This window comes from Petaurus breviceps, unplaced genomic scaffold, assembly GCF_028583685.1.
Source record: "Petaurus breviceps papuanus isolate PSGF00001 unplaced genomic scaffold, PetGlider_PUasm1.0 126, whole genome shotgun sequence".
Taxonomy (NCBI): Eukaryota; Metazoa; Chordata; class Mammalia; order Diprotodontia; family Petauridae; genus Petaurus; species Petaurus breviceps.
The window spans coordinates 17,735,429-17,751,409 of record NW_027185655.1 but is presented as its reverse complement, the minus strand read 5'-3'; the positions used below and the strand labels follow the sequence as shown (position 1 = coordinate 17,751,409).

The 15,981-nt window shown below is 38.2% G+C and overlaps 1 protein-coding gene across 1 annotated transcript in view; it reads left to right on the top strand.

Annotated features, from left to right (window-relative positions):
• The window catches only part of BANK1 (B cell scaffold protein with ankyrin repeats 1), a 378,038-nt gene that overhangs the window by 294,664 nt on the left and 67,393 nt on the right, over window positions 1-15,981 (top strand). Inside the window, exons 8-10 of the mRNA XM_069093955.1 lie at window positions 1,736-1,826; window positions 9,264-9,545; window positions 15,696-15,976. Coding sequence (XP_068950056.1) covers window positions 1,736-1,826; window positions 9,264-9,545; window positions 15,696-15,976 — 654 coding nt within the window. The remainder of the gene's footprint in view (window positions 1-1,735; window positions 1,827-9,263; window positions 9,546-15,695; window positions 15,977-15,981) is intronic.

Here is a 15,981-nt window from a genome sequence, read left to right as displayed (position 1 = left end):
GGGGGGGGGGGGGGGGGGGGGGGGGGGGAGGAGCGGCTCTGGACAACGGCTTCCCAGAATTCACATCAAATCACAGAACACTTCTCAAAGTGAGCCCCCAAAACAAAGCCTCACATCAGGGCTTATATAGCCTTCTCCTGGCTCAGAGAATGTAACAACCTTATTGACCCACTGGCCAATCAAAAAGTATCTACTGAAAAACAAGCCTCCCACCCCAGGCTTCAGGTGCACTTTAGCCTAGGGGCAGGGAAGATCTTCCAAATTTGCATTCCCATTACAGTGATGGGCCCTGAATTGTCTCACCTCAGGTCCATGGATTGCTATGATAACTCTACCTCCTATGTTTAGGCATTCCTAGATTTTGGAATTGCATAATGCTAGATCTTTAAGGCATCATCTGGCATCTGAAGTTCAGGATGTTTCCATCCATTCCATCTATTCCATTTATTTATCTGGTAGTGCCTGTTTCCTATTGACATAGGCTTCTGTTTGACGTTTTTTGTGCTTCTTGGGTTGAAAGTCACTTTATGCTGTTTCTCATTAGATTTCTGATTGTTATAGGATATAGCACTGTTTTTAGTTTTTGCTGGAGTGGGATTTGGCATGAGGGAGTTCAGCTGCCTACTTCCACTCAACCAGAGGACTTTACTAGAACTCTATCACCCTTTTTTTTTAAATAAACACAAGATAGGTCGAGTAGTATAAAAGCAGTTGAATATGTAGTAGGAAGGTCTGGGTTCAAATTCTGTCTCACTCATATTAAGTGTAGCCCCAGGCAAGTCATGCAACCTCTCATATTCAACAAAATAGCACTTACCTCACATGATTGTTTTGATAATGAAATAAGAAAATACATACAATAGTCTTACAAACTTTGAAGCACTATGTAAATTTTGCCTGTTCATTATATGTCTTATAGCAATCCTTTGTATCAGCTGTAGTAGAAGGCATACTGAATTTAATGTCAAAAGACCTAAGTTCGTATCTGATCTGACACTTACTAGCTATGTTACCCTGGACAAGTTACCTGAGAACTTTGAGTTCCATTTTCCTTCTCTGTAAATTGGTAATGATATTTATGCTATCTGATGTGGTTATTTTGAAGAAACGTAATCTACTGGTTCTGTGCAAAGCCTAAGACTTCCAAAGATGGTTTTTATCTTATCTGTGATATATTCCCATATTTGCTGTAAAAACTACTTCCAGAAGTTTCAGAAACATAAATATACCAATCCACTCCCCAAATCTCTTTGACAAGCCCATTGAGAAAACATTGTATATGAATACATGTACTTGACATGCATGTTTCATTGTATCATTAAAGGTAAATCAAATATTTTAAATTTAAAGGAATAATAACATTTTGAAAAGGTTGTTTCCCATAATTATCTGCATCTTTTTGGAAATACTTTATTCCTTTCTCTAGAATAACATGACCAGCCCTCTGAATAGTTGCAGTTGCATTCATTTTTCATTCAGTTGAGTAGATGCTTTTAAATTATGCATTGTCACAGATAATGTGTTTTTGTACTATTTAATTAGAGGTTAATTGAATAGGGCACATTGAGAGCCCTAAAATAAGCAAGATGAAGTACTTGATTAAAAACTGAAAAGAGATTCTGTTTTCCCCCAGGTAACAACCTTCCTGTCACATACTCTATAAACTACATGACAATGAAGATTTATCAAAATAAATGAATATCATTGCCTATTACATCAAATTATTCTTTTTCAGATTCATGAAGATAAAAGAAGTGATGATCTTGAAAGTGAATATGTGGAAAAAATGGAAGATGTGAAACCGTCAGCCTCTCTATTTTGTTCTGGTAAGTTTTATGTTTCTTACCAGGTAGAATTTAATCATTGTGGAGAATCTGAATAAATATTATCTGTTCACTGACAACACAGCAGAGACACACAAATTTAGTAATAAACTGTATTTGGAAAGCTATTATCACCACTTTGAGTCTAACAATCTTATATTAGTTGCATGATTTTAATTTCCTTAAAAAATAAATATTATATATCTACTCTATTATTTCCCAAAGACCATGTGTTCTACTGGAAAGAACACCAGGATTTAAGTTACAAATTTACTATTAAGTAACTACATGACCTTAGGTAAATTATTTAATCTCCTTCCTCATATTCTCCAAAATGAAAAAAAAAAACAGTCATATGGACAAGCCACTTAAACTCTATGGGCCTCAGTTTCTTTATCCATGAACTGGGGATAATAACAACATCAATGTATCCCTGATCATTTGTGGGAATGAGATGGAGGGGACAGAGAAATGACCTCAGACTCAGGAAGACCTGCATTCCATTCCTTTCTCTAGCAATCATTGGCTTCATGATCCTGGGCTTTGAAGTATAGAAGGCAATTCTCTAAGACTATAAGTTACACACCAACATTGTTAAGATGAGTTTCCTTCTGTAACAATCACTACACCAATGACATCAAAGGTCTTGTTAAAAATAGAACAATTCATGTTAGGGCACTTTCTGTGACTTCATAACTTTAGATTTTCAAATTCAGCCTTTTTAAAAAAAGTTACTTCTCTCAAACAAAGGTATTCCCTCCATTGCAAAAATGATACCTAAGCCTAAATTTTTAATGTTGTGCTGCTGATGGATATCAATGATAGGATGCATAGTTCTAACTATAAGGCTTGCGTTTTTCCAAGTTTGAGATGGGAATCTATACTCAAGCTCTGACAGATCAAGTACAATTTTCATCATCATCATTAGCAATAATAGTCATTATAATGATCTCTTATGATAGAAACTCCTCACCTTTATACACTTATTTTAAAATACCCTGTTGTTGGGAAAGATTGAAGGAAAAAGGAAAAGGGAATGGCAGAAGATGAGATGGATTGATAGTGTCTTGGAAATAACAAACATGAACTTGAACAGACTTAAAGAGATAATGGAAGATAGAAGGGCCTGGAATGTTGTGGTCATGGGGTTGCAAAGAGTCTGACATGATTGCATGACTGAACAGCAACACCTTTATACAGCACTCCCAGTTTTTCAAATTTACCCTTTGGCAACCATGTGAATAGGGTAATACATGCATTATTTACCCCGTTTTATAAGTAGGGCAATTGACATGTAGAGAGGTGAAATTATTTCTCCCAGTCACCTGGGTATAAGCAGAATTGTAAATCAGGTCTTCTGACTTCAAATTCAGAAGTCTTCCACTACAGCACAGTGCCTCTCTCATTAAAATTGCTATATTTGCATATTAATCAAAACTATTTATAAATATGGTATTTCGGATCATTTTTAAAAGGAATAAACACTCCCAGACTAAATCATGTTCAAGAAATCTAGTGAGAAACCATATGAAGTGGCATTATTCACGAAAAATCTTCACAGAGAGTCAGCCAGAAGTCCATAGTCAATGGAAAAAAGTGGCATCGCAGGCAAATCCAGAATGAACATGACCAGAGATTAGAAAGATGTACCTGATAAGGTTCTGTGACCTCAGGGAGTAAGAGTCAAGGGCATACTTAATATAGCTACAAAGTGGTCAAAAAGTCCCAGAATGAGGACCTTGGAAGTCCCATGGAGGAACAGTAAGCAACTCCTTGTGAGGCACCCACCCTTAGACTGGGAAAGCATAGACCAGAGATCTGTGATTTCTAAATATGATCTTAAGATGAGAGAATATCCTATACTCTGAACCTCAAAACGCCAGGGTGTGTTAACCACAGGAGGTCAACATAAGGATCCAGGAAACCTGAAGTAAGACCACACACCAGTTGGTATCAAAATTATTATTAATCTAACTCCATAGCAATGGCAAACAGAAAAGCAAAGGGAAAAAAATGGATTTTCTATAAAGAACACATAAATACCTAGAAGAAATGAAATAAAATATTTTAAACAAACAATCTCTTATGGAAAGAATTGGAAAGAGAATAGAACCAAATATATTAAACTTTACCCAAGTTAATGGAATCCTTGAAAACTAGAATAAACAAAAATAAATCCAGCAGCAAGAAATATTCAAACAAATCTTAAAGATTGGAAAAAATATAAGAAAATTTAAGATCTCTACCATAAAAAAACTGATCCAAAAAGTGGGTCAAAGAGAATAATTTAAGAATTAGCAGACTCTTTGAAAATCAACTTAACAAGAAAATCTGAACACTGTATTTCAAGAAATTAAAAATAAAATCTGCCCAAACGTATTATTTCCTTTGTTTCTCACACAGCTGATAACTTGGATTTCATGATCTACAGAAACTCTTCTTTTTGCGACATGAAATCAAGTCTGAAATTCATACTACTTCAGCATCCCTTACCCTGGGGACCCACCTTCTCTCTGGTTAGCACACCTCCTTTGCTGGATCCTCATTTGGATCATATTCTGTTATGATAGGTGTCCAACAGTTCTTTCTTGGCCCTTTTCTTCCCTCCCTCTATTCTACTTAATTTGCTGATCTCATCATCTCCCATTGATCTAATGATCATCTCTTTTCTTATTCTCAAATCTCCTTTCCCTGCCCCACTCTCTCTGCTGACTTCCAGTCTTGCATCTCCAACTGCCTTTTAAATATCTCAAAATGAATGACCAATAAACATCTTAAACTCAACACTACTGAAAGTGAACACATTACCTTTCCCCCGAAACCCTACCCACCTCCTATCTTTGCTATTATTTTAGATGGCAACATCATCCTTCCAGTCCCTTAGTCTCCCAATTCAGAGTCATCCTGAACTCACTATTTCTCATCCTCTATATCCAATCTGTTGCCAGACCTGTTGACTTCATCTTTGCAACATCTCTCAAATACATCCCCTTCCCTCCTCTGACACTGCCATTACTCTGGTGCATACCCTCATTCCCTCATGCCTAGACTATTGTAATAGCCTGCTGATGTGTTTGCCTGCCTCAAGTTTCCCCACATTCTAAGCCATCTTCCATTCAGTCACCAAAGTGATTTCCCCGAAGTACATCTGACAGTGTTACCTCCCTACTCAGTGAAGCCCAGTGGCTTCCTATTGCATTCAAGATCATATAGAAAACCATCTGTTCCACATTCAAAACCATTCATAACCTAAACTCTTTCTCTCTTTTAAGAATTCTTATGCCTTATTATACTCTTCAGTTCAATGGCATGTCTCCTTTCTGTTTCATGAATGACACACTCTATCTCTTAACCCCAGGCATGCTCTCTGATTCTACCCCATGCCTGGAATCCTCTCCCTCTTCATCTCCACCTGTCAGCTTCCCTGATTTTCTTTAGTTCCCAGCTGAAATCCCACAGGAAATCTTTCCCAACTCCTCTTAATTCTAATGACTTCTCCCTTTTAATTTTCTCCTATATTTATTCTGTATTTCACTTGTTTATACATAATTGTTTGCCTTTCTCCTGATAGATCATAAGCTCCTTGGGGACAGGGGAAGGCTTTTGTCTCTTTTGGTATTCCCAGTTGTTAGCACTGTGCTTGATGCATAGTTGTTGTTCAGTCATGTCCAACTCTTCATGACTCCATTTAAGGATTTCTTGGCAAAGATACTGGAATGGTTTACCTTGTCTTTCTCCAGCTCACTTTATATGTGAGTGAACTGAGACAAGCAGGGCTAAGTGGCTTCCCTACAGTCACACAGCTAGTATCTGAGGCCAGATTCAAACTGAGGTCTTCCTCACTCTTTGCTCAGCCCTCTATCCACTGTGCCACTCAACTGCCCTATGTGTGTGTCTGTGTATGTGCGTGTGTATGTGTGTGTATGTGTATGTGCATGTGTATGTGTGTGTAGTTGGAAATAATCACAGAGGAAAGGCACTAGCTGCCATTAAAGGGGATCAGGAAAGGCTTCTTGCAAAAGGGGAAATTGAACTGAAATTTGAAAGAAGTCAGAGGAACCAGGAGGTAGAGAGATGAGATAAGGAAGGAGAGAATTACAGCCAGTGAAAATGCACAGGATTGGGAGCTGAGTGTCTTGGGCAAGGAACAGCCCAGAAGCTAGTTTTACTGCATCACAAAATGCGTTAAGAGGAGTAAGGTCTAAGAAGCCTAGAAGAGTAGGGAAGGGCCAGGGATGAAAGTTTTCAAAAGCCAGAGGATTTTATACTTAATCCTGGAAATACTGAAATTTCTTGAATGAGGGGTGGCTAGGTGGCACAGTGAATAGAACACCGGCCCTGGAGTCAGGAGGACCTGAGTTCAAATGCGACCTCAGACACTTGACACACTTACTAGCCTTGTGACTTGGGGTAAGTCGCTTAACCCCAATCGCCCTCCAAAAAAGCAAAAAAAAAATTCTTGAATAAGGCAATAAATATGGTCAGAACTTCACTTTAAGAACAATGCGTAGCTAATTGGCAGATGAACTAGAGTGGGAAAACATTTGAGTCAAGGAGACATCTCCCACCCCCACTCCATACCCTCCACAGTAGATTATCATTATAATCTAGGCGTGAGGTCATGGGTCTGTGCACCAGAGTAATGACAATGTCACGAAAGAGAAGGGGGCATATTCACAAAGTGCTATAATGGTAGAATCAACAGAATTTGGAATCTGATTGAATATAGAGGATGAGGAAGGCTAAGTTAAGATTGTAAGCCTGGGGGACTGAAAGAAATGGAAACTAAAGGGTGCCTTAGTTTGCCTCTTAGGCAATTAGAGAATAGCTGAGCAAATTTTGATATATGAATATGATCGAATGTTTATATATTGTAAGAAATGTTGAAAGAGACAATTTCAGTGAATTCTGGGTAGCATTGACACCAAATTGAGTGAAGAGGAGTGGGAGAATAATTTATATAGCAATAATATTTAGAAGAAAATGATCTCAAAATGCTCAAGATCTCTGATTCAAGAAATAGCCAACCATGACTCCCAAGGATCTATAATGAAATGTTGCCCATCTCCCAAAAAAGAGTTGGGTGATAGAACAAGGTGCAGAGACCTACAATTTTGGACACAGACACTGTTTATATGTCAATTTTGCTTAACTGCACTTGTTTCTTGCAATTTTCTCCCTTTTATTTCTCTCAATCATTCGGGAAAAGTGAGTAGCAATAGTGATTTTTAATGCTCAGAAGAGAGTAGAAGGAAGTGCAAAAGAAAGCATAAACAAACAGGAGAGTTTTGAAAATAACAAGCAGAATATTTTTTAAAGTGAGTCTATGAAATGGAGATTCACATTTTCATTTAAATTCTTTTTCTGAGCTTTCTTCTGTGTGTATGGAAATGTTCTTTTCTATGTCTATTCAAAATAAAAAGTAAAAATAAAAAACATGCCTATGGTCGAATCTGGTAATCTTTTCCACTCATTTCCAACATTAGTTCTGTGAACTAATTACATACGTTAGGTTGTAGTTCTTTTCAAAAACTGTCAATGCCTCACAGAATTCGTATCTTTCTTGCAGCTGGCTGATTTTTTTCTGTCTCAACCTCAGGTTTATACTTCTTGAACTTTTATTTTTAGCCTAAATAAAGGAAAAATTTCTATTTGACTTCCTAATTCCATTCTCAACACAAGACAGAAACAAACAAAACGTATGTTGGCATTTTAATAATGGTGGTGCAAAATCCTGCAGTTACTGAAGCTTTTTCTGCCAATTTGTCTCCATTTTTTTGCTAGAAACTCCTAACTCCTTTCTTCTTTTTAATATTTTTAATTGTGGTGGGTGTGGACTGTCCCAAATATTTTCTTCCCCAAAAATCTGCTGCTATAAACATAAGCTCACAAAAGACTTCCAATGCTGCGCTTCCAGGTCTTTAAAAAAAAATTCTGAATCCCATACACAACATAAAGGATTCTGAAATTCATTTTTATGTTATTTTCAGTTTCAGATGTTTCTTTCCATTTACCTCCTTCCCTATCCATAACATATAGTATTTTTAAACAAAATTCAAACTAGGCTTTTGGACAGCGATTGAGAGAGTAAAATTTCACTATAGGTTCATGCTACTATAACATATTTAGGTAGTCAATGAGCAATGCATTATTTATATAGTACATGAAGTATCATGGGCAGGTAGGTGGCTCAGTGACTAGAGTGTAGCCTTGGAGTCAAGAGGTCCTGAATTCAAATCCTGCCTCACACACTAGCTATGTGACCATGGACAAATCACTTACCCTGTTTGCTTCAGTTTCCTCATCTGTAAAATGAAGTGAAGAAGGAAAATGGGAAATCCCTCCAGTATATCTGCCAAGACAACCCCATATGGAGTCACAGAGAGTTAAATATGACTGAAACAGTTCAACAACAGCAACAACAAAAGGGGTCACAGAAGCTCAGAATTTGAAAGGAGCCTCAGCAGCCATTTAGTCTAACCCATACTCAACCACTACAACATCCATGATCAATAATTCTCCTAATTATGAGAAGGAATGTCATGCAACCATCAGAATTCTCTTCCTGCCTTCACATATTTTTGCCTCCATTTTACAGATGAAATAGCTGAGGTCCAGATAGGTTAAGTAACATACAAAATCCAATAGGCAGGAAATTACAGAAAGGAGAAACTTCTCAAAGAAAACAGAAATTGTGGTTTATAAGAATTCATAACATGAGAATTTAGGATCATAGATTTATAACTAAAAGTAACTTTAGGGTTCATCTAGTCCAACCCCATTATATTCAGCAAACCTTTATTAAGTACCTACTATGTGCCAAGCACAGGACTAATTGCTGGGGATACAAGGAAAGGTAAAAACAAATCCATTCTTTCAAATTAGGACAGTCAAGTGACTTACGTGAGGTCATAAGTCAGTCCACAGTGGTGGAGATGTGATTTGAACCCAGGTCCAAAACAAGCATCTGGCCAGACACATTAAAAGAATAGCTATTTGAAAACTCCAGGCTTTCTTCTGGCTCTTCATTCACATACAAGTCAAGATTAGCTTGCCATTGGTAACCACTGTCTTTGTCTTCTCATACTTATCACTTATTTTATTAAGTTAGATTTTCTGTTGAAATAAAAAATTCAGTGATGCTATCAAACATAGGACTCTGCTCAGACAAGCCGACAGAATCAGAATATTATTATATGCATGAGTATTCTGTGTACTGAGGTGGCAAAATATGATGGAAGCTTTCACTGTTCATTTGGTAAATATTTTAAAAACCCAGAAACTGCTGTTCACCCTACTTCTGCATTTGACAGCTTCCCTCTGTATCGTCTCATAAAAGTTTTATTAGTAGCAGGGTTACTTCTGTGGGAAACTGTGAAACATGAAATGCTTCCAGATGGTGTATTTTAAATGAAATAATACAGTTCTTCTCCCAAACAGCAATGATGCGTCATACATCACATCATCATGGAAGAGGACAGATCTACAAGGTGGAAGCAGAGGAAGAAAAAAAGGGAGGGGCAGAGGAACAAGATGATGAAGACAGCAGACAGGAGGGAGGCACCGAGGTTGAGTCAGAGGATGAGTTGTACGTTGTTTTTTCTGAGAACAATCAAGAAGGGAATTCAAAAGATCCCTTGTTCTCTGACAGACCTCCTCTCCCCCCTCCTCGAGCTGTGGTCTCTCCCATTGGACTAGAAAAACTGCATTGTCTGTTACCAGGTAAGTTTTGAGTCAATCTAGCAAGCTAGTTTTGGACAAGGTACTCTGCTAGGCTCTGATGCCAACACAGATGCAATGTAGGACTGACTTTCAAAACAATGCAATGAAAGCATTAATTAATTAATTAATATTTAGTAAGTAGCTGTGGTGTATAGGCAATGAGGAAAATACAATTTGTGTCTGCTTTTGTGGTATTTCTAGAACGATAGAGTAATAAGGCATGAATGCCGCTAAATACATTCACAACAACAACAAAGGTACTATGGCAGATAGGAGGGGGAACTAGTACTCCAAAGATTAGTGAAGGTCTGATGGAGGCAGAGGGTATTAGAGTAAAGAGCACTAGACTTAGAGCTAGGGAGATCTGAGTTCAAATCCTGCCTCATATATTTACTAGCTTTGTGACACTAGGCAGATTACTTAACCTTGACATATCTCAGTTTCCTCATCTGTAAAATGAGGTTTGAAGTTGGTGGACTCTGAGGTTCCTTCTAGATCAAAATGTATTATGCTATGATGAAGATGCCAGATGGTCTTTGAGATTCCTAGCATCAACGGATAGGAATTCTACAGATAAAGGTGTGGAGGTGGGAAATTCTACGCATCTAGAATGGAATGACTTCAATCAAAGCACAAAAAAATGGAGTAAGTGCATGAGGCAAAGAGTTATCTAATTTAGCTAGAATGGCAGGGAATGTGATACAGGGGGAAGTGCACTGAGCTTGGAGCCAGATTCCAGGTTTGCCCTTTACCACCTATGTCACCTTGGACTGAATGTCTCTGGGCCTCACTTTCCTCATCTGTAAAATGAAAGAATGGAATACCTCTAAGGTTTCTTCAAGTTCTAGATCTATGATCCTGTGAATAAGGATAGGAAAATAGGATGGCACCATGCTATAAAGGGTTTTTCATGCCAGCCACAGTAGTTTGAACTTTATAAGCCATTATGGGACCAATGAAACTGAGCAGAAGAGTGAAAAAACAAGATTTCTGATATAATAATGCTTTCTTTTTTCTAGCATTGATATAAAAGATGGATTAGAGAGACTGGGAGGGAAGAGAATAGAGAGCTAAGAAGTCTATTGCATACAGGTAATGAGTACCTTACTAAACTGATGTTACTAGAAATACAGAGGAAAGGAAGGGCATTGGACATGATAGAGGTGTCATTCTTATGATCTGGTAACTGATTAGATAGGAGTGATGAGAGAGCATTAACTTCAAGTTTGTGAACATGTGGGGTGGGGGGGCAGTGTGAACAATGGAACCCTAGATGGAAATAGACAGAAAAAGGGACAAATTAAGGGGGTAAGATGTCCAGTTGTGTCTTTGTGATCCCATTTGGGATTTTCTTGACAAAGATACTGGGAGAGGTTTGCCATTTTTCTCTAGCTCATTTTACAGATGAAGAAGCTAAGGCAAGCAGGGTAAAGGGACGTGCCCAGGGTCACACAGCTAGTAAGTGTCTGAGGTCAGATTTGAACTCAGGAAAATGAGTATTCCTTACTCCAGGCCTGGCACTCTATCCACTGCACCACCTAACTGCCCTTGAGGTACCAGTGAGTTACCCAGGCAAATATGTATTGTAGACAACTGAAGATTCCTGAGCCCAGCCCATAAAGATATACATTTAGGAGTTACCTGCATAAAGATAGTAGTTGAAACTGGAGAAGTAAATCAATTTGCCAAGGGAAGGAGTAGAAACAAAGAGAGCAGAGATCCAACAATGAGCCATTAGAGGACCATATCAAGGGCTCATGAAGATGAGGAATCAGGAGAGACAAAGAAGGGACAGTTACAGAAATAAAAGGAATAATTAAACTCAATAAATCTACTGTCTTTAAAAAAAATGAGAGGAAATCCAGAAGAGTTCTTCAAAACCAAAGGATCATAAACCATCAACTTAGAAAGGGTCTCAAAGGAGATTTTAGAGCGACATCCTAGAGAGGACAGTGCAGGCATTCCCAGATTCACAAGGCAGTGAGTTCTGAGGCACATGAAAGAACTGAGAGAGCCCTATCCATGCCCTGATTCAGTAGCAGGTCTAGACTTGGGAGCTATGAGGACAATGCCTACATTCCCAACCGTGCCTCCCAAACATCCATTCCATTATTGAGATGTACCAATAATTTTCTGCTTCTAGAACCACACTGTTCTGTTCTCTCTGCTCTGGGTCCCTCCTCATCCCATTCCCTAAGCCTAGCAAACCATCTCCCACTTTGCCAGTTGAACTCCAACCTGGCTTTTAAAATCTCTCTCAAAGGGTCTTAACCTTCACTGTGCCATGCATCCCTTTGTCAGTATGATGAAGCCTATAGGTCTGTCTCAGAATAAATTTTAAATACATACAATAAAATATATAGGATTATGAAAGAAACCAATTGTATCAAAATAGTTATTCAAGTGTCAAAATAATCTATAGACTTTTTAAATCTATAGATTGTCTATAGATTAAAACTACAGATTAAGAAAGAGTGCTATATCTCAAAAGCCTTATCCTACACAATAGCTTCCCTTCATGTCTTCCCCTTAATTTTTAAAAAGTTTTATTGATATGTTTTGTTTTTACATTATAAACACATACAGATTACTCCCACTGTGTGAGAGGTTTCATAATAAAATAGAGTAAAACTAATAGCCGTGACCTCATTTGAAAGTGCATATAGGTTTCCCCATCTGTAGCACACCCTCACATCTCCTTTTTTCAATTAACATGTTCTAATTCTCTTTCCTTCCCACCTCCCCTCCCAGTGGAAAAAGAAAAAAAATAGGTTTTATTTGTAACAAATTGAAGCAAAACGAATTCCCTCCAGAGCTGTATGCAAAAGTGTGTCTCTTAATGACATCACCCCCTTCACTTGGTTTTACAGCTCATCCATACCCTTATCCTATAATCATTCACGTTAGAGTTATTCATGATTGTTTGCCCTCCTGAAGACTAAAAGCTCCATGAGGGAAGAGACTATGTCTTATATAAACTGTGCATCACTCTCAGTGCTCTGTATACAGTAAGTAATGAATAAATGGTATTTCAATACATTAAAAGATACTAGTGAGAGTGTAAGTGAGGTGTGTAGAAAATTGTGTGAATTTGTATGTCCCTGGCCAAGTCACTTAACCTCTTGAAGCAAGGCTATTATTGGCTCTGAGTTTCCTCTTCCTTAAGATTTGAGGGGGTATTAAGAGAGAACAACTTCTCAATCCATAATAAAATGCTTAAGTATGTGTACTTAATGTGATGGTTATTGGTTTTCATTAATGATAATTTTCATGGGTATTTATATCAAGGTCATTATGAGTTTTTAATTCAAGTGGTGAAATCTACAATGAGAATTAAAAGATGGTATCCCCCTTAATCAGGTCCAGCTCTTACAATTGAGGGGCGAGGATCAAGGGAGGGGAAGGGAACAAGCAGGCAGATGAGAAAGAGAAGAGCTTGAACAATTTTGGAAAGACAACATAGAAGCTAAGATATTTGACACTCTGCTCAAAAATGGAACATGAGAAAAATGCTCCCTACACATTTATCTCATTTCACCTTGGGACTCTATCAGGGGAAGACAAGTCACTAGGTCAGAATTCCAACATTGCAAATTATTCAGGAGTGGAAAAGCTAAATCATAGTGAGATAAAAAAGAGTGTGTTGGCTACTTTTTAGGTACTTTTTTTTTACTATTTTAGTTTTATTTGTTATTACTACTTTTTACTATTTTTTGATCCCTGTTATGTTGAACCTGAACTGAACTGAGTATATCTCACACTTAGGTAGGTATACACTGGGGACAAAAAGAAAGAAATGTCTTCTGGTGTCAAAGAAACTTTCAAATTTCACCTCTGGTGCTTACTATTTGACCAGGGGCAAGTTATTTTCCTGCCCAGGTCTCAGTTTCTTCATCTATAATAAAATGAATGAAACTTAAATACCTTCTAGCTCTAGAACTATGATCATACCATCATCATCTTACACTCGAATATTCCTCAAACAACTGCTCCTTCCCTTCTGTCTAATTCTCCCTACAAAATACTTTTCTTCAAATGAAGAGTCTCCCTCTGATACCCTGCTGATCAATGAGAAAGAAGGATCCTTCAAGCTTTAATTCACATGTGAGAATCTGTGAACCCACAGAAAAACCACCTTTTAGTCATTTTTTCTCTCACTGGTAATTTTGAAATGCTTCAGCCAAAGCAATTAACGTCATTCTTCCAGCAACCCAATAACTCACAGAATTATCTTGTGAATGCTGTCAGATATCCTCTTGTATTCCTTTCAAAATGCAAGTAGATCAATACCAGATAGAGAAACTAAGGTCTCCAGATCTCTACTGATCCTAAGTCCTCTGCTTTTTTTTTCCATATCTTCCTGCTGTTTCTCTATTGTGTGATTTATCTCTCCTTCTCAGAGGACAATGGCATCAGGAAAATGATGCCATGGCATGCAAGTGAATCCATTTTCAGTGAAGGAGGGCTGTGTAAAAGTCACCAGACTCACTTTTTCCTCCAGAGACATTTGGGTCCAGTGGCCAGATATAGATCAGGACAACTGGAGATGGCCCAGGATACATATTTTACATATAAATATAGTCTGAAGTTGTGCTTGAAAAATCAAAAGAATTTCTGAAAAGGGCTTCCTAATTTTGACTTTGTAATATAATTCACCTGCCATGGGAGGTATGGGGAAGAGATCCATTCAAAAACTGGTACTTGCTGATCACAAGATAAGGCAAAGAATTTGGTTTGCCTGCAGACAAAAAGACATGTTTGGAATATATTCAAAACCTGATGCTGTATGGAAGAAATTTAACTAAAAGCAACAGGATAGGCTAACCTCATACCTCATTGTTTTCTCATTGGGGGACTGTTATACATGAACTGATTATTATTAGAACCGTCATAGGCCTCCATATCAAGAAAACTATCATCATTAGTGATAACTAATGATCTGAATATTAATCATTATAGACACTTTGTATATCAGTATGTATATCTGTTTTGATTTTCTTTATTTCTTTGATTTCTTTAATATATTTATCTCATTTGATTCTCACACAACTCTGAGAGGTACAAGTATTTTTATCCCCCTTTTAAAGGGGGAAGAAACAGAGGGTAGGAGACTTGACCAAACCTTGGGGAAGGCCCTCATCATTTCACACCCAGACTATTGTAAAAACCTACTGGCTGTCTCCCTGCCTCAGATTTCTCCCCATTCTCATCCATCCCTCAATGAAATTTTTGCAACCGTAGGTAACTCCCTCAAGTACAGGTCTTACTATGAAGCCTGTGCCCCATCCACCTACTCTATAAACTCCCATTGCTTCCTTTTACCTGAAGGATCAAATATGCTCTGTTTGGCTTTGATAGCCCTTCATAACCTGGCTTCTTCCTACTTTAGTCTTCTTACTCTTTACTCCCCTCCACCCCCTCTAATCAAGTAAAGAATGATGTCTTTGTCATTATTAGATTTTCTATTACATCTCCCAACTCTTTCCCTCTTCACCTCAACTTCCTTGTTTCCTCACCTTCCTTCAAGTCTCAGCACTAACTCCACCATCTGGAAGAGGCCTTTTCTTGTCTTCTATCTCAATATTCACTGCTGGAACCTTCCCTCTGAGATTGCCACCCATTTAGTCTGCATAGGCGTTGTCTGCATAGTGTCTCACCTTCCTGAAATGTGAGCTCCTCGGAGGCAGGGGCCATATGTTTGCCTTTCTTCTTATTCCCACCTACTGCTTCCCTGTTGTTGCAGTTCAATGAGTCCATTGCATCCAATTCTTCATGACCCCAAGGACCAGGGCAAAGATACTGGAGTTGTTTCCCAGTTACCTCAACAGTGGATTAAGGCAAATGGGGGTTAAGTGATTTGCCCATGGTCACATGACTAATAAAGTATCTGAGGCTGAATTTGAACTCAGGCCTTCTGGACTCCAGACCCAGCAGTCCATCCACTGAATTATCTAGCTGCCTCCCAGTATATAATAAATGCCTAATGCTTGGCACATAATAAACGCCTATATGCTTGTTGACTGATGAACTCTTTTATACTGTTCCATGTAGTGTTAAAGTAAACTGGGGAATGCAATGCATGCAACGATGTAATATGACAAATTCTATATGTAACATGAGGCTAAATGCATCCTAAATTTTTTATGGCAGGGAAAATCCTAGAAGAACAAAGTGAACAAAGCCAGACCCGGTGTGATCCTGGAATTAAAAAGGAGGCGGAAGGTGAGCTGAACAAGGAGAAGGAAAAGAAAGAAGAATATGAGGAAGAAGAGGAGGAAGACCCTTACACTTCTGCAGAAACTGATGAGAATGAATATGACATAATCTTGGGCAATGGGAGTGTAAAGAAAAAAATAGGCGGCAGGTCTTTCATTATAAACAGACCTCCAGCCCCAGCCCCAAGACCAAGAAGTGTTCCCATTAGAGAGGAGATCAC